At 38.3% G+C, this 25301-nt stretch overlaps 1 protein-coding gene across 8 annotated transcripts in view; it reads right to left on the bottom strand.

The window, feature by feature from the left end:
• Positions 1–1220: 1220 nt before the first annotated feature.
• Positions 1221–25301, bottom strand: part of ATP9B (ATPase phospholipid transporting 9B) — a 115138-nt gene continuing 91057 nt past the window's right edge. For 7 of the 8 annotated variants that reach the window (XM_077933210.1, XM_077933212.1, XM_077933214.1 and 4 more), the window contains 16 exons: positions 22964–23212; positions 16567–16728; positions 16234–16326; positions 13320–13403; positions 11991–12161; positions 10968–11066; positions 9799–9888; positions 8280–8424; positions 7908–7972; positions 7492–7647; positions 7308–7372; positions 6750–6858; positions 5473–5530; positions 4932–5135; positions 4381–4413; positions 1221–3744 (listed from right to left, as the gene is read on the bottom strand). In XM_077933210.1, the coding sequence (XP_077789336.1) occupies positions 3608–3744; positions 4381–4413; positions 4932–5135; positions 5473–5530; positions 6750–6858; positions 7308–7372; positions 7492–7647; positions 7908–7972; positions 8280–8424; positions 9799–9888; positions 10968–11066; positions 11991–12161; positions 13320–13403; positions 16234–16326; positions 16567–16728; positions 22964–23212 (1920 nt within the window). In that variant the 3' untranslated portion in view covers positions 1221–3607. The remainder of the gene's footprint in view (positions 3745–4380; positions 4414–4931; positions 5136–5472; positions 5531–6749; positions 6859–7307; positions 7373–7491; positions 7648–7907; positions 7973–8279; positions 8425–9798; positions 9889–10967; positions 11067–11990; positions 12162–13319; positions 13404–16233; positions 16327–16566; positions 16729–22963; positions 23213–25301) is intronic. The other variant, XM_077933211.1, reaches the window with a different exon arrangement.

Raw genomic sequence — 25301 nt, 5'->3', positions numbered from 1 at the left:
GCCTTTTGAAATATTTAGCACAATTGCTCCCTGTTATTTTCAGTATATCTCTGGACTGCCTGATTTAGTAGGGACCAGGTTTTCCCTGTGTCATTGATTGTGATAGAAGATATATATCGCAGATGCGCTGTCACTGCACTCCTACTACTGAAGATCTCCAGTCTAAGCAATGTGTAAAGTCACAGAAAGCCTGTCATTCACTGAAGCCTACAACCCTAGCTACAATGTGAAAACTGTGTTTTCTGTGAAAGTTGGGCCACTTGACCTTGAAATGGATCCATGTATTTCATTCACTTCCTTATGACAGACTCTCATATCTAGGTAAGTTCCTTCCACCTCTGTAATAGTTGGTTTTGGCTAATAGGACTAATAGGAAATCAGGAGCGACTTGAATTCTTCTTTGTCTTTAGTTTCACACACTTAAAGAACTAAGATATAACTCTCCACACATTTGATACAGACATATTTGGTTTGAATGGCTAATGAAGTCTGAAGATCACCTTTTCATGGCAAATAGCGGTTCTGAATTTGTCCACAGGCTCTCTAGACATAATTGTGTGATGAATAAACATGAATCAATCCATCAATTGGGTGGTGAGAAATTAGTGCTATTTCAACAGGGAAGTCATGTTTCTGATGATGATACCTTGCTGCATTCAAGGATTTTACATGTCATAATAATGGCCTTAGCATCTTGAATTACACTTGCACATGTCATGCAATTTCATATATCAAATGACGTGTGCATGCAACTCAGGGCGATTACAAGTTGAAATATGCCTAGAGTTAACCTGCAAGAAAAAACCATAGCTCCTCCTTGACACAAGCATCAAGAAAGGGGAAAGGTGTCAAATTGCTCCATCTTCTCCCCAATCTTGCTGTAGCATGGGCTAGTCTGATTGTTTGCTTTTTGGGCAAACAGGTTTTAGATATTTGCACTCCATGTACACTTGCTTCAGAATGTTCTCCTGTTAAAAGGGAAGAATGAGCCCCCACATTTTAACTCTCTGTGCCCTCATATAGGAGTAGGTGATGGAAAAGGAAAAGTTATGTAACAGGTACTCTGCACTGCACTTCCACCTACAAATCTCGCAGTAGAAGTACTGCAAAAGTGAAATGGTAATGCTTTTCTTCCCTGTTTGCATTAGGTATAATAAGATGCAAGTGACAAATATTGGTTAATTGTGTTCTTTTCACACAGTGCTCTCACACTAACCATGTAATAGTCAGTTAATTTTTAATATACATATGTACATATTTATATACATGAGATACACAATACACTTATGTATATTTGCGTTCTTGTACACAGATATGCTCAGGTAAAACTACTTGAATTTGTTAAACCAGGTCTGTTTTTCTTTCTTATTAATTTAGCCCACAATAAAAGTTATTTTATATCAAAAGATGACCAAGCACCTTTTGTTCATGTACTGAATTTAAACACGGTGAGGTTTTTGCCTGCTTGGAACATATGGATAAATAATTACAATGGAAAATGGACATTGGATATAATATTGCTGACTACTCTGTTCATAAGCTGATGGTCATTTGTAATTGTTTATTTATAAGTATTCCAAAAGAACTGGACTTATTTTAGCTTTGTTTTCAGTTACAATAATTAAAACACAGCACATATAAAAGCTTAGCAGATTTCACATATCATGAGCAGAGCAGTGTGCCGGCACATAACCCCCCCCCCCCCCCGCAACAACCTGATGACATCTAGTGGGCACTGTAATTAACTGATTGTTCCATAAGTTCACAGAAAGAAAATTAATGAGCAAAGCATAACAGAAACACTACCAAACATGTTTATTTTACAAACTTGCAATAATAATATTTGGTAGAAATGAGCTTTTATTGCTTTTATAATGAAAAAAACTGTTTTTTTATTAAAAAAAAGAAGCAAGGATCAGTTGCTATTAAAACATCTTCAAAACAAATGGAGTTGGATTGTAGCTCAACAAGCTTGGCAACAGTCTGTCTGTGGAGGTGTTCAAGATTAGCATCATTATAAAATAAGAAGGGCATAAAATGATGGTTCTAAGTAACTATAAAAGGAGTTGTGAGATAGTCTAACAAAACAATGTGATACAAAATACAATTATTAATTGCTTAAAACATACAAATAAACTATTATTTTTAGTAAAGAAACATGGGTAAATTATATTTATTCTTTCAGCCGGTATTTGACTAAGCTAAATAACCTGGTACATCTATTTCTTGAAAAACGAAACAGCACTGTGGAGAAAAAATATCCTGCATAATAATACAGTACGTAAGATTCAGACAACTATCCATCAAGATTACATCAGATTAGAGTGTGTTATTCTCTTTTCTTTGTTGTAACTAACTCAGAAATATAAAGATTAAGTTTTGGAAGATGATGGATTTTCTACTATTATTATGTTGTCCATTTTATCCTTTTTACCTGAGTAACCTTAAGAAAACAATTACAATGTGCATGTACTTGCCTGACTCAAGAGTGCCATGTACAGTCTATGTTCAAATGAAGTTTGTGGAGAGACCCTCATTATTTCAAACAGAAAGTCAATCCACATGTACAAAGAGGAACCATGTATGTGGATCAGTTCCATCTACTGAAATTAATGGGGGAAACATTCCAGGAAGAGGAGTTGTGCATAGACACAGAAACTCCTGCACCCAGAACAGACTGTTTGGGAATGATCCATTAAGCATGGGTGCTACAGAACCATTTTCCATGGGGCTTGAGCAAAATCCCCACTAAAACGACGAAAGCTGCACAGAACCCATTGTTGGTGGATTTTCTTTCATCCAAGGTTAATTTCTATATATGAAATGTTCAGTAATGCGCTTACGCTTCTGGAGTATAGCTTTACAAATACAAAGCAGCTAGGAGTTTATAAAACATTTACTGAACAGTAAAGTCTAGGTCAATCTGTACAGATCGGTAGGTATAATGTAAATATGTACAGGAATTTATTTCCATCACGTTTTGTGCAATGTGGCCTCCATCTGCAATTGAAAGGCTGCTATCTATGACACGGATTTCTTAATGCAGCTAGCAATGGAGAGTACAGGGGAGGAAAAAGGACCACAGATCCCAAACAAATACTGTGCTACGTAGACAGCTGTACATAATTCATATAGTGCATATATCGGTTACATAGAGCAGCAAATACAGACAATCGCATTTACAGTTTCTAGGCTTGTTACACTTTTTTTTTTTTTACGTGGGAATGCATGAATATTCCGATGAAAGAATGTGTCTATCAGTAAATTATGAGCTTACAGGAAAAAATGTTTTCGGTTTCATGTGCAGAAAAATAGTGCAGTAGGAATAAATCCTTTACAGTAGCAATTAAATAATTCAGTAGCACTGTTAACTCAGAAGTTTAAAAAAGCTGTGTACAAAAGGAAATATGTTTGTTCTGAACAGTTCTGATAATAAGCTCACTGTAACACCTCGAAGAGGTTCCCCGTCTTTTTTGTGCTGTTTGCTCCATTTTTCTGGTTATTATTTTTCTTCTCTCTATTACAGACTGAAGTAGAGTGTGAATGCTTGAAGCAATTTCTAGGTATAGTCACATTGGTGGAAAAAAACACAGGTGTGCAGTCACTTTTACGAGGTAAGTTTGGAATAACTTGGAGGAGAAAATTTACGTTTTAAGTACTTCAGAATATAAAGTGGAAGACAGCTTACTACAGTGATGGCTGACACTTTCCACAGGAAGGTCACAGTTGTGATAAAGGCAAGATCTATAGACATAAAAAGGGGAAAATAAGTTATAAAAGCAGGAAATTGGGGGAATGTCCAATGTGCAAGATCAATAAATATCACTGAACTCTTGTCACAGGCTATTTTATAAGACTGTGAGGTGGTGGGAGCTGATTAATATTAGGCCACAGCTGTACACTGTCATATGTTTCTTTTAAAATTGCTTTATTAAATCAGTCTCTCCTGAAAATGGACTGAATAACACCACTATAACAGATTTGAAAATGCCAGGCTCTTGCTCAAAGGCAAATGTCAAAGAACAAAGGCAAGGTGTTCAAATATGTCACCTTTTAAAAATCCAGCATGATTTAAACAAAATTAAAAGCAAATTTTGAACTTTGAAAGTTGAATTTTATGGATTTCAGGATTGTTGACACACTTTCACTGATATTTGCACATGTAAATTTAAATACATATTCAATTAAACAATTAAGAACCTGATCAGTCTTTTTCAATACAAATCCATTAAGATTCCAAATAATTACCATGCAGTGGAATATGAAAAAAACCCTGTTTTTTCAATGCTAGCAAAAAGGGATGCCTGCTACTGTTTTGGCAAATTTGTCCTAGTGCTCTGTGGGGCACTTTACCTTTAAGAAAATATCAATTATACCTACCTAAGAAAGCTCCAAAAGACACTCTGCCTATACCTGCTCCGATAAGGTAGAAGAAGAAAAGACAGATTTATAGAAAAACAAGGAAATAAGAGAAGATGCAATATATAAAAAAGGAATGTGTTAAGAGAGAGCTGAAAGGTTTGAAAGTGGTTAGTAGTATCTGAAGGCTGCTCTCCTACAGACCGTACCATTTCAGATTTAAAAATACATTCTGGAATATATTCTAAAAGTTAATGTTATTTTTAAGAGCTATGTTAGATAAACAGAAGACAGAGGTCAGTAACTCCATACCTCCAACAGCGTTTTTAATTTGAATGCTGTGGCGAAGAGGAATCCTAACACAACCCCTTGTGATAAAGGCCAGATTTTTATATATAATGTAAGTTGCCTGGTATTACCTATGGCGACAGTCCACATATCTGGATCAAATTAATACAGCTGAATTGAATTCAGACAAAAACTACTGTCATACTGCTCACAGCTGTGTAAACATAGCACATCTTAAAACAGAACAATAGATACTACCCATTATGTAAGTGATAGCTACTCACCAAAATATTCATTTAGAAATGCAAGCGAGGCCACATAACAGCAAAGGCTGAAGATTTCAGCCACCACCATTAACCAATGCCATGTTCGTATGGTAAGTGCAACCATCAAAAGCTCAGTCAGGATTAGTGCAGTGAAAGAAATGGCAACAACATGGACAAATTCAGATTCGAAAAGCAAAAGAGCTCCATACATCAGAATGCCACCTGAGAAAGATATACAAGAACTTTAATAATGGATTCACTGTAGAGCTCATCTTCTTCATGCACGGTTAGTTGCCGCACTTCCACTCCTCCTTCTAGGCATGGAGAATATGGGGAAAGGGCTCAAACAAGCTTGGGGGGAAACAGATCAATGTTGAACTGCAATTAATAGGTCTGACACTACTTGAATATCATATTTCAAGATAAACATAAAGCAATTTTTAAAAGCCCTGTGGATGAAATGTTAAGTTTTGGAAATTTCATTGTGAAAGCTGAAATGGAACTGTTAGAAGACGGAAAAAAAATATACTCAAGGAAAAAACCAAGTCAGATCTCTTACCTTGGTAAATACTGATTAAAACCCAGATGAGGAAAGTCTTAAATGACAAAGATCTTCCCTAAAAGAAACAATGAAAAGAAGTTTGTAAGCAACTTGGACAAGGCAAAATATATTCAATTAGCAAAAAAACATGTATTTTTAATTATATATTTTGGGACTACAACGACCTCATTTTAAAAACAGAATATATGGGCTAAATTTCAGCAATTACATTTGGTACCTAAACTTAAAAGATTTATTTAAACTTTTGCAAAAAAGATTCAATTTCCCTATTGAATATATAGTGCTGTGCTTCAATTTTGCAATAATTATAATCACTTCTGGAAAAAACAACCTCAGCTGTTGTTTTGAAAGGGGCGTTTGTTTTTCATTACTGATATAACACACAATTTCACTTTCTCCCTTAAAATCAACACATGCAACTATAATATGCCAAATGGTATCGATGGGCCATGACTTCGCACTGCACACAGGTGGAGCATTCTCCAATGTGGCAGGGTCTGGGAATCCACCAACCATCTAAATTACCCACAATGCCCCTGAATGATGATTCCCAGAACCAGCTGCAGTCAAGAGAGTGGGTGGACCAAAACACCTACTATTTGGGTCCCAGCAGCTGCTCGAGGGTGCTGATGCTGGTCTTAATATGAAGAAACTGCCCAGTGTTCAAGGCAAGATGTACCGTATTTTTCGCCCTATAGGACGCACTTTTCCCCCTCCAAAAATGAAGGGGAAATGTGTGTGCGTCCTATGGGGCGAATGCAGGCTTTCGCTGAAGCCTGGAGAGCGAGAGGGGTCGGTGCGCACCGACCCCTCACGCTCTCCAGGCTTCGCACACCTCTCCGCAAGCAGCGGGAGCCCAGCGCTGGGCTCCCGCTGCTTGCGGAGACTTGCCTGCATCCTGAAGTCTGCGCGTGCTGAACTCAGCGCGTCCAGGCTTCACGGACCTCTCCGCAAGCAGCGGAGCTCCCCCCGCCCCAGCCCCGCACCTGGGGGAAAAATAATTTCCCCCCCTTTATTTCCCCCCCAAAAAACTAGGTGCGCCTTATGGGACAGTGCGTCCTATAGGGCGAAAAATACGGTATATAATGTCAACTTATCACTATAATATTTTGCTCTGGAAGTAGCAACTCTTTTTGTAAACTGCTTAAAAACTTTTTTTACAATCAAATGGTGTGCAAATTTTATGAAAGAAATGAACATAGGGCCAAGGGGGGAAAAGAAAAAAAAGGAAAGAAAGAATGTCGCCCACATGGACCCGTTTTGAAAACTCTTACCTTAGTAAGGTCTTTATAAAGTTCTGGATAAAGGAGTGCCATTTCCGGTTTCACATCCTGATCCAGCACTAAGGAGAAAACTGGGAACATCGTGTATATGGTTGCATACCTCAGGGAGAAATCATTTGAAAAATATTTAAAAATGTATCCTTTACATAAACTTGCTTTCACTTCCATAATAATATCTTAGTGCCCATGCAAGCTATGGCGTATGTTGGTCTTACTTTGAACATTTTTATCTTCACCAATCAAAACAACACAATCTGATTATGTATCTGTTTTATATCATTTATACTTAAGAGGGAGGTTCACAGGAACTCATGGCACATGCTTCAATTCATTGGTTTCTGTCTAGAATTAGTACTGTTTTTGAGGCCACAAGAAAAAAATTATAGTGGCCACCTATAATGATAACATATTACATGCCATAATAGTAGTAACATAATGAAAGTTACTGTTCATTATAACTAATAGCCATTATCATAATGATGAACACTGTAAACAAAAAACCAAAACACCTCTGAAATAAGTTTTCGTAGAACTGAATCTCTTACTTACCCTACCATGAGGAAACCTTGGTATAAAGGAACAGATGCAAAATAGAAGACTGAAGAAAACACAGCCTAGAGGAAGAACACAGTATATTATATTGGGATTCTTACAGATAATCTGGGGAAATTATTTAAATGGCTAGAACAATGTTGGTAAACAGTTCACCATGAAAGCAAAAAGAATTAAATACCTGCATAGTTGAAATAATAAGGCCTCTGTGCATGACGAATTGACCAAGTGCTGCCGATCTTTTGTAACTATTTCGACCATGTACCATCAGCAGCCGGCCAATGTGTTTAAATTGTGTAATTGAAAAATCAGCAGCCAAAGAAGCTTGTTTCCCCTCCTAAATTGAAAATAAGAATCACACATTTTAAAAAAAACGAACAACACTGTAAATATCACCTTGGAAAAAGTACCATCTATTAACAGGTTTAATAATGAGCACCTCCAAATCTGAAAATTCAAGTGATGGGGATTTATACACAGCATGAATTTTTACTACTATGAGTAAGATATGCATATACCAAATGTATTTACAATTTTAACCAGTGGATTCCAACACATTATAAAGTATACATTTAATAAACTCTGTAATAAATATACCTTTCCTTCAATTCCAATTCCACAGTCTGCTGCCTGGATCATATTGACATCATTTCCTCCATCACCTGAAAAAAAGTACAATCACCTATCACATTTTAGACCAGTTCCACAATCTTTAAAATTTGCTTGTTGAATTTAATTTCACTTGGAATTAATTTAGAGAGTTTGGATTTGATATCCCGCTTTATCACTACCAGAAGGAGTCTCAAAGCGGCTAACATTCTCCTTTCCCTTGGTTTTTACGAAAACAAATAAATGAAATTATAACATTTGCCTATTAAATTATCCAGGACAGTTCCTTAGTCCTTGTACTTGAGAGGACAGACATATCATTAGTTTGTCAACGGGAATAAAACCAGAGTGGATGCTTACCTATTGCACAAGTACGTTTTCCTGTGTGGTGTTGCAACAATTTTACTATGTGGGCCTTTTGGGTGGGTGAACATCGGCAGCATACTACAGCTGGACACTGACAAGCTAATTCCACAAATTCATGCTCATAGTATTTCAAGCAGACCTACAAAAAGCAACATATTGGGGGTTTACCACTTAACAGAACTCCAGCAGTATTTTTAGCTTAAACAACATGAGAGTTAGTTGAAAGTTGGATCACTTTTCAGTGCTATTCCCACGCACCAGAAGTACATGTACCATGGGCTATGGGCAAGCGAGAAAGAAATGGTAGATAAATGTCTGTTATTGTAAAGTCTAAAAGGCAGCTTGTTTCTTCATCAATGGAAATCACTGTTGTGTGTGAATGAAGGTGTAAAAACATACTATTTATCTTGGAACCTTTATTTTGATACAACACAAAATAGGATCTATTAGAGCATGTTAATACAGTACATGCTTTGAATGCAAAGGTTCAATTCATGTTATCTCTAGATAGAGGTGGAAAGGGCTTCTGCATGAAAACTTGAAGTGCTGCTACCAGTCACTGTCAACAAGACTGAGCAAAAAGACCAACAGCTTCCTATGATCATGTCCATGACAGATATTCCTGACCTCCTCACAACTCATTATGGGACAAGTTCATCCTTCCCAACAGGAATAGACACTATATTGCAGGAACAAAAGACTGGCCCACGTATTGACTCCTTCTGCAGAACTCAAAAGGAGGAGCACACAGATTTGCTAGGGGACTAGCTGAGGGTGGAAATAATTTGTTCCTGAAAAGATGCAATCAAGAATACCCACAAATCACTCATGGACAACCCGCATATACTACAAGACACTTAACAGAGTGTAATTATTGTTACATGTCTGCTTAATGTTTGACTATATAAGCTACATTGTGTATGAAATGAATGTTTATTGCGGGTGGGATATATGGAGATTGTTTAAGTGTTTTCAGAAACTATTCCCCCCTCCCGACACAAAAATGAGAATGCTGATTCTTAAACCTTTCCAGTAAAAATCTCCTTAGTAATTCCTGTGCCAGTGTCTCTGTAAATTGTAACTGGCAGCTTCCAAGCACACACTTATATCGCTGAATGGGCAGGGTTGGGCACTGCAACTCTTGGAGAGGCTATTTTCCCCCCTTGGTATTTAAATTGGAGAATTTAACTCACAGAAAGTTATTATCATCTTTGATATTATGAAATGACGAACAAGTATTTTTGCAGAAGGAGGGTGATAACAAAGTTATGCTCAAAGTAGATCCATTTATTTCAATGAGTCCAAGGCTGGTATCAGATAACAGATATTCTGGGTAACTGTTCCTCAACTTGGTTTAATCTTACAGTATTAAGTGTTTTTGATGTAAAACAAACTGCAGACCAAAGGTGCTATTCGGGTCCTCTTTTGGCAGTCTGGTGGTAAAAGTACTTAGAATTAATCAATTTTTAAATTACCTTAACAGTACAGTCACTGACAAAAGCCAGGGCCTTACCTCCAGAGAGTCCCCAGATATTACCAATGCACAGTCATGTTTCCTTCTGAATGCATTTAGCTCCAAATGAGCTTCTCCACGACTTGTAACCTTAATTAAAAAAGATACATTCAACAGTTTAAGGTGTGACAGTAATATCTATCTATCTATCTATCTATCTATCTATCTATCTATCTATCATCTATCTATCATCTATCTATCTGCTTTTTACTATGGTGGAATTACTCTGTTTTTTTCCACCCTTAAATCTCTATGAATCTCTTGCCTCCCACTGTAAATAAGATACAGCAATATCTGCAATACTGAAGGGAAGCTGAGTAGGTGAAATTTTCTAAAACTACCCTTCGGAATGATGCAAAGCTGGGGAGTGGGGAGAGAAGCAGAGATTGCACAAGTTGTGGCACATTGTCATAATGCTAAATCATGGTTTAGTACTATATCGGACCAGGGCAATACTTCATAGAAGATGAAAAACTATTGGAATGAGAAACTGTATTCTACCCCAGGATTTCCAAAGGGATAAGATATAAGGAATGTGGAGCAGAAGGGATAGCAAATACTGATAATTTCCAAAGTGGACATTTCCATGCAATTATAATTCCAGAAGAGGAAGTCCTCGTGCAGTAAGTGAGGGTGGGAAACTTGCAAGGGGTACTCCAGGAATATGGGCATAGTCTGGGGGAAATGACTGTGTGAGCCAAACTGGACAAGCCAGCAGACCAAGATCAGCTCACAGACTGGAGTTCCTCCATCTCTGGCCTTGACTATCAGAAAAAGCTGTCAATATGTTCTCAGTGTAGTCCGAAAGACACTAAGCTGGCTTTACTGCACTTTAGCTATCCTCTGACACGGGGTCAAATTGAAACAGAAGACTTTTTCTGTATGGTTCCCATTGACATGGCCTGTGCAGGCGCATAGTATGTGGGCATGTAGGTGCATGAGAACATGAGTATATGTGCATAATTCAACAGATGTCATGAAACATAAAAACCAAATTAAACTGGGGCAGCTAAGGGTGTATAGCATTCCCACTGGAATTCATTCTTTTACCATACTGTTTGTCTGTCTGTCTGTCTCATAAAATGAATGAACACTTATCATGTCTTTAGCAAACACCAGCAGACATTGCTAAGGGTGACAAGAAACAAAGTACTGGTAGCAATACTTACAGGTCTGAAAATATGAATATCTTGTGCTCTAGATACTAGGTGAGAGCTTTTTGCAATACAAGTAGCTGTCTCCAATTTATCTCCTGTTAACATCCATATCTATGAAGCAATTGAGAGTCAGTTTAGTTGACTATTACTTGTCTATTGCGCTCATAAAAAATGCAACTGTATCTCTGTCCTGAGAATTGTATTCAATTGTTGTCTATCCAAGCAAATTCTTATTATATATCATTAAACAAAAATGTATAGGTCCCCTCTGCTAAGGATATGGTGCAGGGTCCAGCTGTTGAGGCCAGTAGTGGATGGTGCGATGGGACAGAATTGCTCACCTGACCTCTTAGCAGCAGAGTTGCTGCTTTATACTAAGAGTGGGAGGTACAAGTTTGTGGGGAGGTTGGGGCTGTGCAAATGCACTGGCGGAGTTAATACAACACTCCTGCCAGCATGTTCACACAGTGCTGAGCTCTCCACCATCTTCTATCTCTCACTCACTTTCCCAGGAAGCAGCAGTGATTCACCAGCCAAGAGATTGGGTGAGCAGCACTACTCCTGCCCTCGCCCCGTCTGCTACTGGTTGAGGCTCTGTGTAGGAAGAAGGGGTAGTTTAGGTTGATAGGATGAAGGTCACGTGAAGTAAGTCAGTATTGCCATACAAACAGATGTGTCTGTGGCTGCATTCATGGAATATTTCACAGAGGAACATTTTATGACAGTTGCAGGTACAGAATATATTTATGTGTACTTTTGTGTACATTCTTCGTGGAATAGTTATCTATTGCTGTAATAGTTAAATAAGTCTTCCGTGAGAAGTGGCAACATGGGTATAAGAGAACTGAGCTGGGCTTCTCCTTTCTCTCTCTTTAGTTCTGCGGCCTAATCTGCAGGAGCTTATCCAGTATCCAAACGCTCCTCCTCACATGGTAGCAGGCTGAATCATTTGCTATTTGTGGAAATAAATCTACCATGCAAAGACAACAAATTTAAAGAAACAAGTTAACTATCTGACAAAACAAAAGCTAGTACCTTTATTCCAGCGTTTCGAAGCATCTCCAGAGTTGGCCTGACATCAGCCTGTAGCTGATCTTCAACTCCAGTGAGACACAGTAATTCCATTTCTCTTTCTAAACTCTCCACAACGGCGGCCACCTTGAGGGTTCTGTCATGTATACTTAATTTTGCTTGGTTGTATCGATTCTATTTACAAGACAAAAATCCAACTTTATATACATAAAAGGTTTTTACTTGTTGCCAACTGGGACACTATTGTAAGGATGTAAGAGCAGTCCTGCTGGGTTAGTCCAGCACTCTGTTCTCACATGGGCCAACCTCAGCACAACAGCATTCTTCCCACTTGTGATTCACAACAACTGATATACAGAAGCATACTGCTTCAAGACAGTGAAGGCAGAACATAGGCATCACGTTTAGCAACCACTGATATTCTTATGCTCAATTAATATATCAGAGATTTTCAACCTTTTTGAGTCCACGGCTCCCTTGACCAACTACTTTCTTTTTGTGGCACCCCTGTGGAGCTCACAAGCCCTGTTATGTCACCCCCTTGCCTGCAGAGCTGGCAGCCGCTTACCCTTTTTCAAACACCCTCCCTTGGGAGTTCTCCGGGGAGCTGCAGCTGCCACTCCTGGTCTCTGAGCTGCCCCCCCTTGCCCCAAAGAGAGGTGCCTCCTCACAATGCCCCACATGGGCCTGGGAAGCACCCCCTGGCCAGCCCCAGAGGCACCATTCGCCTAGGGAGCTTGTAGCCAGGGACGCTGCAACAGTTGTGCAAGCCTTTGGGAGGCAGAGATGCGAGAAGGCATTAGAGGAGGCAGGGAAGGAAAGAGGGACAGAGGCCAGTGTTCTTGCAGCACCCCAGACCATCATTCAAGGCACCCTAGGGTGCCACAGCACACTGGCTGAAAACCACTGTCTTAGAGGAACAACATTTCATAGCTCAATGCTTAGGAGTCAACAAGCCTGAAAACTTAAAAATGAGGCTTCAACTGTTGACAGCCTTCCTTGCTGCCAGATTTTCTCCTCCACTCAGAGATTAAGTTTGAGAAGAGGGCAAGAGCTGTGACGATGGAGGGCTGGGAGGTAGCTTCATGGGGCTCAGTGTCTTTTCAAGCTTTCTGAGAAAAGTCCAAGCTTTCCTCAGAGTTTTCTCCTAAAAGCCCACAAAGACTGAGCCTATGATGAAACAAGCTAGAGTAGATCTCACTCATCATTAGTCTATATTAGCCAGAGGTTTAACATTCTAAATTATTTTGAAACACTGAAGTATTTTGGATTAAGTGTGTTGTTAAACCCAGAGTAATACAAAAACATCGGTATAGTATGAGGGTTTTTTACCTCAAAATCCTGATACTGTTCTTCGGTTAATGATTTTTTGGCAACAACCAGAGTGCGTAGTCCTTCTCTTGCCATGTTACCACACTAAAATTGCATATAATAAACAATAAAGCATAGTCATAAATCATGCAGAAATGTCTTTGCAAGTGATAGGGGCCCATTCACCAAACTCAGATTAATAGGATTTGATATTGCAAATGAACAATCAATGTGAAAAAACTCTAAGGCTGGAAATGATGCAACATCATTTTGCAAGTTTCTCCCAACTATTCAAGGGAGAGTTACACCAGCTCCAGTCCTTTCTGAAAGGGTGGGTTCAGAAGGTGGTTCTGGAGGATGGCCTTTGTGCCGCTTCAAGCTTCCAGCCTCTCACATTTCTAATGCTCACTTACATCTACTATTCAAGAGAGGCAGTGGAAACCTGAAAGAAGTGGCTGGAGGCAGTTCTGGGAGGGCAAGCAAATAAACTTAATCCAAATAATATAGAAGTATATTGGTTGAGAAGACCACCGATGTGGTTTGCAACCAGTTTTTAACAGGATTACTCTACAGTTGAAGTGCCTGGGGGCAGAGCTTGCTTGTACACCCTGCTCCCATACCCAGTTTAACCTTTTACATGTTCAGACAGATGCCTGAACAAAGTTCTAGACTCAGTGTTATCCTTAAAACATATAAAAGTTAAAATACTAAAACAGATTGAAATTACTTCAACTTTCTAAGCATCTGGGCATCTAAGCATCTACAAGCTGCAGGTTATCTCTGTGGTTAGGCATGCCTTTCAATTAGCTGAAGCTGGTAAAGGTAAAGGTACCCCTGCCCGTACGGGCCAGTCTTGACAGACTCTAGGGTTGTGCGCCCATCTCACTCAAGAGGCCGGGGGCCAGCACTGTCCGCAGACACTTCCGGGTCACGTGGCCAGCGTGACAAGCTGCATCTGGCGAGCCAGCGCAGCACACGGAAACGCCGTTTACCTTCCCACTAGTAAGCGGTCCCTATTTATCTACTTGCACCCGGGGGTGCTTTTGAACTGCTAGGTTGGCAGGCGCTGGGACCGAGCAACGGGAGCGCACCCCGCCGCGGGGATTCGAACCGCCGACCTTTCGATCGGCAAGTCATAAGCGCTGAGGTTTTTACCCACAGCGCCACCCGTGTCCCCGCTGAAGCTGGTAGCTGACTGTAATCCTATCTGGAGAAAACTGACCAGGCTTCAGCAAAACATACACTGGTTACATTTGGTCTAGGCTAATCTATATAGTGAGTGCTTCCTTTAAAGGCAACCTAGAAGCTTCATCAACTGCAAAATTCAGTCATAAGAATGATGGCTAGGCCTAGGTGGTTTGATCATATGATAAACTGATTTTTCATCATCTGCATTTGCTACCCATTCATTGGTGGTTTCAATCTGAAGTGCTAGTACTAGCCTTTAAATCCCCAAACAATTTGGTAACAGATTATTTGAAAGATTGCTTTCACCCATGTAAATCTGCAGGACCCTAAGAGGCCCCTTTCTAGGACCCAACACTAAGGTCTATCAGGTTGGCATGTACCAGGGTGAGGGCCTTTTCAGAGGTGGAAGTCCCTCTCCCAGTAATTCTTTGCCCTCCTGTCTTAGTCCTTTAAAGCTGCACCCAAATACTTCGTTTAAATTTATCCAAGCCTTGTATTGATTTTACTGCTGTCCCCTCAGATTTAAAATGTTTAATAGGTTTGTTTTAAACATTTTTATTGAAAAAAAATGTGATGACTTGCCATTAAAGGTGGGATAGTACTATATTAAATACATAAATTGATAGTAAAATTGATAGTACAGACAAGTAAGTGTCCTGGAAGTTCTATATAAAAATAGCAAATAAAGTTGAAAATAAGGAAGCTTAATTGTGAATATTCAACCAAACATTTATGTGGGCCTCTACATGATTTTTAAGCCATTGCTTTATTTCAACAAGTTTCATTTCTGCCCACCCAAGTTACACATATTTAAAATGATTTTTAAGTTAGTTTTACAGGCTAATGTATCTGTGTGTCATAGGAGAATTACTATTACCATAGCATAAACATGATTGGCAGTAAGTTTATTTTGTTAAATTAAAACAGAAGAATTAAAAATAATACAAAACAGCAACATTAATGATTCTTCAAAATGCTTGATGCTCTCTGTCTAGTGCAAAATGATTATTGATTTGACCTCATAATGCTAAATAAATTAAGCAAGTATTTTACAATTAATTGTGCATCATTATCGCCAAAAGTAATTTTTATGACACTTTATTAGCTCTTCAGGGAGTTTAATTTATTCATGCCCCTGATTAAATCAAACTGCCTCAAGCAGGTATTGATTTATATTGCCAATACCATTATGAACATGCATTGTGTGATCATCACATTACCATATTGTCTATATGTAAGGTCAAATTAAGACAATTGCTGGTGTCTAGTACAGCAACACAGTGCAACGTATTTAGTTTGTGAAAATAAATTTATTTATAATGTTACAGTAAAAATGTATGGTAGTTAAAAAGAAAATAAAAGAAAAAAGTTGGGTGCATCTAAAGAAGCTCTTTCAACCTCATTTTATATGTTTATTTGTTCTGGAATGAATTCTGAATACTTAAAAAAGACATCCATCTGTTGTTTAATTTGAGAGTTAACTTTCTTCTTCTTTTTGCATTATACAAAATTTCTAAACCACTGCAACTCTTTAAAACCTATTAGTGATACACTTAATTGCATTTCCCAATCCATTATTTCTTTGGTTCATTATTTCTATCTTTGAAGCAGACAGATGTTATTGGACTGGAAGCCATTACTATTTTGCTTCTGTTCTTTAATTTCACAGTTCTACATTTCCTTATGACAAAGTAAAACAGTTACTTTTTCTCTTCAAATTGAAACAACTGTTTTTAACATTTCTTACCTCCTCTTCTAGCCAGTCATTATACTGAACAATGGAGGACATTGCAACATCTGCACCTTTCATGTAAAACGTAATTTCACCTGTAGATTCATCCTGCAGGGGAAGATACTATATATTAGAAAACAGCATAGCCTACTCATACCACAGGCAAATACCCATAGCCTTTGGTAAGTTATTACCAAAGACATAAATTATTTGAGGAGGACAAAACAATATTATTCATATAGTTAACCAAGTTTTATATTTGAAAACTTATATACATTTTCGAAACAATAAGCTTTCATAAATATATGACCTGCAAAACAGATGAAGAAAAATATTGACAAAACTTACTCTCACTATGATTCCCATTCGTTTGCTTTCAGATGTAAAAGGGAAAATTTGCAGAATATAGTATGTCAGAATCTGTCCACTGGGGGTTTTCAGCTGCATTGAAGTTAAATCCCTGCTCACCAAAGTAAGACCAACACTTTCTGTCCATTGTACCAGAGCTACCTATAAAGAGAAATAAGTTTTGATTGTCAATTGTATCCAGTGCAAATAAAACTGCACACAAACAATTGTCTATGACTAATTGTAGAAATCTAAAAACTTAAAAAACCAAATATTTTTTGTACCATATATAAGCCAAGGTATGAAATACTAGGCCAACAAAATCCCTTAAGGATTACAGTATACAGTCGTAGTTTGGAAGTTGAACGGAATCCATTCCAGAAGTCTGTTTTACTTCCAAAACGTTCAAAGACCAAATCACGGCTTCTCATTGGCTGCAGGAAGCTCCTGCAGCCAACCAAAAGCCATGGAAGCCCCATTGGACATTCAGATTCCAAAAGAACGTTTGCAAATCGGAACAATCCCTTCTGGCTTTGCGGTGTTCAGAAGTCAAAACGTCCGAGTTCCAGGGTGTTCGGGATCCAAGGTATGACTGTACAGGTATTCATAAATCCATTACAAGCTCATAACTGTTCCCCATACAGTTTGGTACCAGTGATGTGTATACCTTTTTATGCTGGAAATTGAAGGAATCTGAAATACTGAGTGTTGCTCTATAACAGCCTGGTTTAACACGCGGTCCAAAGGCCACATGCAGCCCTCAAGGCCTGTTTTGGCGGCCCTTGATAACATTTGACCCGCCGCCCTCATGCTGCCTTCCCAAAACCGGGTTAATGAGGCTCTGGGTTTTGGTAAGGAGGTGTGAGGGCTCTGCCAGGTTCCTACAGTCCACCCTTTCCAAAGCTTAGTTACCTTCAGGACGGAGATAGGAAGACTCTAGGACCCTGCCAAAGCCTCATGCCTTCTCCTCAAAGCCCACTGACGTGCTTACCCAGCTTTGGGAAGGCAATGTGGAGGGCTGGGGAGCATCAAATTTTAGGCTCGCTCCCCCCCCCCCCCAAAGGACAGTATTCCATGTTGACGTTCTCTTGTGGCCCACTTGATATGAAAATTTGAGCTGCCCTGTTCTATAAAGAACCCAAAGAAGAGCTACCTAAACTGACCTACCTTCATTAGGCATGCATCAGGAAATAGATGTTACTAGTAAGAAATGAAGAAAGAACTCAGCGCCTAGTAATTAATGAGCAAAGTTTATCTGAGTATAGTTGGGGGGGCAGTCTGAACGATTTGCTACTGCATGCATATTATTGTAAGCACCAGTAAATTAAAATATGGTGAAATGATTATTATATGAGGATATAATAAAGAGTCCAAAATAAATACACTTTAAAATGCCATTTTCAGATGCACAACAAAAGCTGTTTTAAGTTTGTCTAACAAGCTCACTATATTAGCTGCAAATGATCCAATACTCCAAAGGTTAATTTTCAATTTTCACAGTGAAAGGTTACTATTACATTCTGACCTGTAAATTGCATCTTTCCGTTAATACCCTATCATCTCATTTGTGTCCCTTTGCAACGAGGACTTGAGTGTTCTATATTTGGTGACTCACATCTGTTTATTATTTAGTTTATGCTTGGCTTCACATGCAAGTTGAGTTGGCAGTTTATAGCACAGCTACATTTTAGATAGTTATACCTGTGCTAACAGATAAGGTCAAGGAGCCAATAGAGAAGAATCACCAGGCTTTTGCATTTATTAGAGAATCCCAAAATATCAGTATCTGGTAGTTCAGTCAAATATGTTAGCCTATCAATAGTACTCAAAGGTTTGGATCCTAATCTTCTGCTTCATTTATAGGAATACGTTTCTTTTGATAAAATGAAGTCAGGCTCATGGAAGGGTCCATGAGTGCAATTAGGGTGAGAGCCATAACAACCTGGAATACAGTGTCTCCTGTCTACCGCAAATCATTTGGCCTTGCTCCAAATGGAAATGGAACAGGAAGAAAACTTGCATAAGAAAGGGAAAAGACCACCTCTTAAGGGTGTCTTGCCCTTTTTTCTGACTCAAAAGAGAGCTGGCAACTGAGGCCCTTCATGTCATTCCACAACTGAGTGAAGCCCAAGGTGCTTTAGTTTGGTGGTGCCCCCCCAGCTGTGGGATGCTCTGCTCCCTGTGGCACAACTGGTACCAACACTGTTCAGTTATCTACACCGACTGAAACCCCATCTCTTCTTCCAGCTTTTTGGTGGGGATGGGGGCTGAGCTATTAAGGCGCCTAGCATTCTCATAGGAAGCAGATTAAGCAATGCAGGTTTTGAGATGGTTTTACTGATGGATTTTATATTATGTTTTTATATTGTGGTTATTTTAAGGTGACCAGCCCTGAGATTATGTGCAGTGAAGGGCAGAATATAAATCTTTCAAATATATAAAACAAAAAGCCTTCTCTGTTCCCCAAATTAGGTTGAGAAATAGGGAGTGGATTTGAAAAGTGAGTTCAGTTCTGTACTAGAAACTAATTCCTATGCTGAGCTTGTGCACAGATCTGCTATTTCTGAAATTACACACACACACACACACACACACACACAGTAGATGCCACAAGCCTTGAGTCTGCCTCACCTCTAATTTAGAAATGTAACAACAGCAATTTTAACAATTATGCAATTCAGCAATTTTAAGAAGTTATATTTCATATGAAATGTGGCCACTGTAAAATTCCTTCTGGGAAAAATATTTCACAATCACGTCACAATGTAAAATTAAGCTTTTCCACTCTAATTTGCATATGGATATCTTATCATTTTTGTGAACATTTTTATTAAACTTTGTATTACTTTTTATTTTACTTTATTTTATTTTATTTTACTTTATTTTACATTGATCTTCCCTCACCATGTCTTCACAAAATATTAAAATAATGTTTAATATTTCAAATGTTGGATGTTTTGGTATATGCGCAGCTAAAGTGTAGCAAATAAGTAGCTAGTTCATTAGAATTAGCCATCATTAAAATTGTGACTAATCCATCTTCACTGACCAAAGAGGGGCAAAGGTCTTCAAAGGCTCCTGTTCATAGTAAGTCTCTGAATTATTTGGGCTTGTGACCTTTGAACTTATTGCTCTATTTACTAAGTTCATATCCTTTTATGACTGTTCATTTCATTAGTTCATCACCAGCTTTCTATGATTTAACTGGGCATACATGTATGATAACAGAGCATCAGCATTAGGTTTCATCAGTGGAATTCTCAATATGTTCCCTTTCCTTGGTATGCTGTAGAGGGCACAAGGAGTAGACAAATGAAACTTTCCATTCTTTCAGAGAAAATGAAATATTGATCACTTATCATAAGAAACAATGAGCTTGGCATAAGTAGAGCTCATGCTATGAATACAGAATAAGTTACTTATCTGAAACTACAGTAGCTACATGCATTATAATGAAGCTTCCTATTGGTCTTAATTCCTTCAAAATTTGTTATCAGACATTTCAATGCCCATGAATATTGTGCATACTATTCATTCATTTATTGTGGAATGCTTTCAATATATTCTGTGAAGTTTTAATGTTTTAGCAAAAGAATGATATATGCTCGAACTATTTACATATCTTTTCTTGATTGTCGGCTGCGAACATTTTCTGCAATCTTAAGACTATATGGTGCCTGCTGCAAAGAATACTAGTATATGCTGTCACATAAGGAAATGCGATCAGCTATAAATTATCAGAAAACACTGCATTGTTTAAAAACATTGAATGCATAAAACCAGTCTGTCAAATGATACTGTTGCTTATTAACCAAATATGTTTTGATAGGTCAACAAATGAGGTTAAAAAGAAAACATCAATTGAACCATTTCCCTAAATAAAGCTCCAGGGTGCAATATTCACAGCAGTATATTCAATAAAAATGCTTTTAAAATGGTAGTTGTGTGATTGGGAAACATTGCATCATCTGTCAACCTAACTGCAAGAAAGTTCAATAAGCTAAATAATGAACCATTTACATTATTTTCCTTAGGCTCCAGTGATTTGCAAGGATAGCATCAATAGAGCTCTTTAAAAAATTATGATAAAGACCTTCTGGTCTTTTCAGTTCTAGCTTTCTTTTTGTGATACAAAGATTTTTAGGTTATCTGAACATTTTCACAACTTTATTTTTGCTTACGACTAACACTTTTTAAAAAATCCTCAAAAAAAAAAATTGGCAAGAATTTCAGGAGACATAAAGTAATTGTAATGATCACAAAGTAAAGCTGATATTCACTGAGGATGGTACCTGACTAGATTGTATTCAGAACAGATACACTAAAATGAACAGATGTAAAGCTGGTCATGTATAACTTAAGTCCATTAATTCCAATGGGTCTATTCTGAACTTTACCTAACCAGACACCACCATAAGATGATTCCCTTCATTTTGTCCAATTTCTACTACAGCAAAATTAAAGGGTGGCCTCCAACAGCACCAGCCCTCTTGCAAATGGACTTCAGCTTTCTCAACAGGACTCCCTTCTTCTCCTTTTTCTCATATCCACAAAATCTGTTTTACAGGGTTGGGGCACCCTCTGGAGCAGATAGGGGCACAGGGGTGGCTTCAGAATGAAGAAGAAAGGGGAGTCCGCTCATGTGATGTTGGAAATGGCTGATAATGGATATATGTTGTGATCATGCATATCAAGGCATGTGAACTGTCTCTTGCTAAAATGGTAACTACCAACTGGTAAGCTTGACATCGATACCAGGTATCCTACAAAAGGTATCTACAAAATGGCTTTCAAATTTAAAACCAAGAAAACATAGTAGAATAGAATAGAATAGAATAGAATAGAATAGAATAGAATAGAATAGAACAGAACAGAATAGAATAGAAGGAGACAATTAAAATAACAGCAGCACAGTGATAAAAGAGTAATCCACTAAAATACTAGCTACCAGACCATCTCAGACTTCATGAGTCCAGCAAATGCTATTCTAAAAAAAAGGCTCAGACAGCATTTACCATACTCTCCTAGGCAGAAAGTTCAATGGGGCTAGTACTGCCAATGAGAAAGCCTCAGACTTGGAAGCACCCAAAGCAGAGCACCCTCAGTTTCAGGTACCCACTACAGAGCGTTTTCTACCCGTTACCCCGTCCCCAAATTCAAATTTAATAAATTCAGAAGACGATAAACAATTCAATATATATGTAGCTAACATGCCATTTTTTAAAAAAGGAAAATCAAACGGTTTTTCTTTGTGAATTCAGAACTAATAATTTAAACATCATTACTGAATTTTATATCCAGAGTTCCCAGCTCATTTAACTGTACATAGAACCATGCTCATTCAGAAAAATCATTATATGTCAATTATATTGTGGTTTATGTATATGCTGATTTTTGGTCCCCAAAGTGGTAAACAGAATAGTAATATGAAGAAATGTACAATAAAAATTCAATAAATATGATGGCTAGCAAAACAATATAAAACAGCAAAAAAATGCTGGATAGTGCCTGACCTAGGTGGTGAACCAGCCAAAATATAATGGTGAATAACTAACCTGGCACTGTCTCACTCAATCCAGTGACTGCCTTTCATTCAGTCTTCAGCATTGTTGTCACTATTCCCTTCTTGTTACATCAGGGCACACAAGCAGGTCCCTATGCCCTAAATGGCCTCTCACCAGGGTCCTTCCATAAAGAGGCTAGCCCCTCACCCTCACTAAATAAATGAGTTTGTTTCCAACCATGGGCTGGATCCAAACATGACCTTCCTCAGATGGATTTAACCAAATGAAGATATATTGTAAAGATTGCCACACCTTCTAACATTGATTTGGCAGATGAATTTTCCTTTAAAATCACAGTATTTCAGAGGCTCTTGTATTCTAAACATATCAAACTACGTATCTGCACTTTGTGTGCCATTAATTGTTGGAATGATATCAATGCTTCTGCAGTTGTAAATGTTGTTATGCTCTATTCTAAGCATTGCAAATACAGTATAGCAAGGAGAACCCAGTTGTTATTTACTACATTTCCTGTAAAGGTAAAGGCAAAGGTACCCCTGAGTGTTAGGTCCAGTCGCGGACGACTCTGGGGTTCCGCGCTCATCTAGCTTTATAGGCCAAGGGAGCCAGCGTTTGTCCGCAGACAGCTTCTGGGTCATGTGGCCAGCATGACTAAGCCACTTCCAGTGAAACCAGAGCAGCGCATGGAAACACTGTTCACCTTCCCACCGGTACCTATTTATCTACTTGCACTTGACGTGCTTTTGAACTGCTAGGTGGGCAGGAGCTGGGGTTAAACAATGGGAGCTCACCCTGTACATTTTCTCTAGCAAGTGACAAATATAAATAGCACAACTTAGTTGAAAATATAAAAATTATGATGGAAGCCTTACCTCATCAGGGCTAGAAGCTTGGTAAGTTCTGTTTTCATCACTGAAGTCCTGATCTACCTCAGCATATTCTGTTTCTCCAGTTACTCCTGCTCGGGATTCATATACAGGTGTAACATTGTGACACAACGCAATAGCTTTTACTGCTTCATGTATTCGACTGCTGACAGTTTTGCGAACTTTTGGTGCAGAAGACTGCATCTTTCTGGAAGGTGTTGAACTTGTACCATTTCCACTTGCCTGGGAGTGCACCTTTAAAATATACACAGAATAACTGGATCAAATAAAAATATAGCTCATATATATATTGCAGCAGGGGTGAGAAACTTCAGGCTTGGCCTTCCAAGCCTCTTTGTGGAATGAGGATAGCTGGCCATATATCTATATTTATCTATACGTGTGTGTGTGTGTGTGTGTGTGTGTGTGTGTGTGTGTGGAAACTTATGGCTTCTGTCATAAGTAGTTTACTCTACAAAGGCAAAACTCGCATCCATTGCTCTGCCCACTTTCACCTGTGAACACACCGACCACTGGAAAACAGCCCCTGGAAGTTGCCCACAAAAGAATGAAACCTGAGGGAATGAAAGGCTTCCCCATCCCTGCATTACAGGTATGAGTTGAACCTGTAGTTTCTTGCCAAGAATACCTGACAGGTATTTTAAAACCTGTTTGTTATGGTGTCCACTTTATTAAGCTTCCCTGGCCTTATAATTCCAGTAGGAAATGAATATATTTCAGACAAATTCTTCAAAGTGAGTTGCAAAATATTGCTCCTCAAAATATTGAGGGATATTGTGAATTGAACAGAGCTTCAAGTTACATGCTTTCTTATAAAGCTGGGGGATGGAGAATAGAAAATTACATATGACTCTTCCATTAAGCAGGGATGTACTGCTTTAGGGTAATTTTTCATGTTACTTTTCCTGACGTGTTGCCAAGAGGGGTACTGGGAAAGCCAGAAGATGTTTATTTGCACCTTCCAAGCTGTCAAAGGTGACCAGGATTTCAGGAGTTGACTGTCCACATGTTATAAAACCTTGTGGCTTCAGGCTGTTTTCAATATGTACTTTAAGAGTATGCATCAGGAAAGTTAACACGGGAAGAGTTCCAAGATGGATTGCACCTTGAGAACACAGATGGTCCCTGTTATATACATGGAGAACACAGATTTTACTGACTGCTAGATTTTATTATTTTTCAATGCCACAGTAATGTGCTGAAGTAGAGGAGGAATTTTCTCCTGTAGTAGTCACAAATGTGTCTGTAAAAAGGCAAGATAATGCATGCTAATGTTAATACTTCTTGGAAAGAGATATTTTAAGCTAGTATTACTAAACAATTCCTCTCACCTCACTTGTATTTTCAAACCAACTTTTTGTTCTCTATAGGGTAACACCACTGAAACCCTGTTTGGCAAGCAAGCATTTCTTTTTGACTCCATGTACTGATCCACTGAACCGTGAATATTCTGCCCATCAAATTACAGTGTAGTCTAATAAAGGGTTTAACTTTCTGATCATCTGGCACTGCTTTTCAGCTACTGCTTTAAACCTTTGCATTTACATTCTGCTAACACTGATGCCATTATAGCCACAAATAAATTAAGCTGATTTACTCCTTCTGAATTATGTTATGTTTATTGATGCTTGTATAATTTAATTTCACACAAATTCCATTAAAGATTATGCCCTCTATCACAAAATGCTTCCAGTGGGGAAATATAATCAGGTTATAATAGATTTGTGTGTTGCATTAGAGTGGACCTACTTGACTATTGTCATCTTAATAATAAAACTGAACACAAACAAGGGGAAAAATCAATGCCACGCAAGAACTACTGTATAACTAGCTGCTTTAATAATCATTGCTTAAATAAAACAATATGCCATACATACTTTTGGAAGCAACAACAATTAAACCATTATTTCCCAAATGATGGCTATTTCTCCATTTTTCATACTAAGAAAGTATGGCAGAATTAAATTTGTTTATTAGGATATTTATAACTGGGGGGGCGGGAGAGAAATTTTACTAATAAAATAATTCTTTCTCAAGCGAAAGAAACTATCATGTGTTGTTTTTTTAATTGCAAAGCCTTTGATTTTAAATATGCTAAAATCCTCCAGTTTGTTCTCTACCCTTCATTTCAAAGTTAGTTTAGGCTCTGAAAAAGAGTGAGGATGTATTAGGTAAATTAAGCAGATCTTTCTGCCTGGTGGTTGTAACAGCAGCATAATGTATGCATGCACTAACAACTATCAGCTAAATCTCAGTTTCAATTAAACTTGTATGGATGCATGTTAGATATTTTTTGACCTACATGAGGTTGGAAGCATTTTCT

Source organism: Podarcis muralis, chromosome 8 (assembly GCF_964188315.1).
Source record: "Podarcis muralis chromosome 8, rPodMur119.hap1.1, whole genome shotgun sequence".
NCBI lineage: Eukaryota > Metazoa > Chordata > Lepidosauria > Squamata > Lacertidae > Podarcis > Podarcis muralis.
The sequence above is the reverse complement of the archived record's forward strand: the minus strand, read 5'-3'. Positions and strand labels throughout refer to the sequence as shown.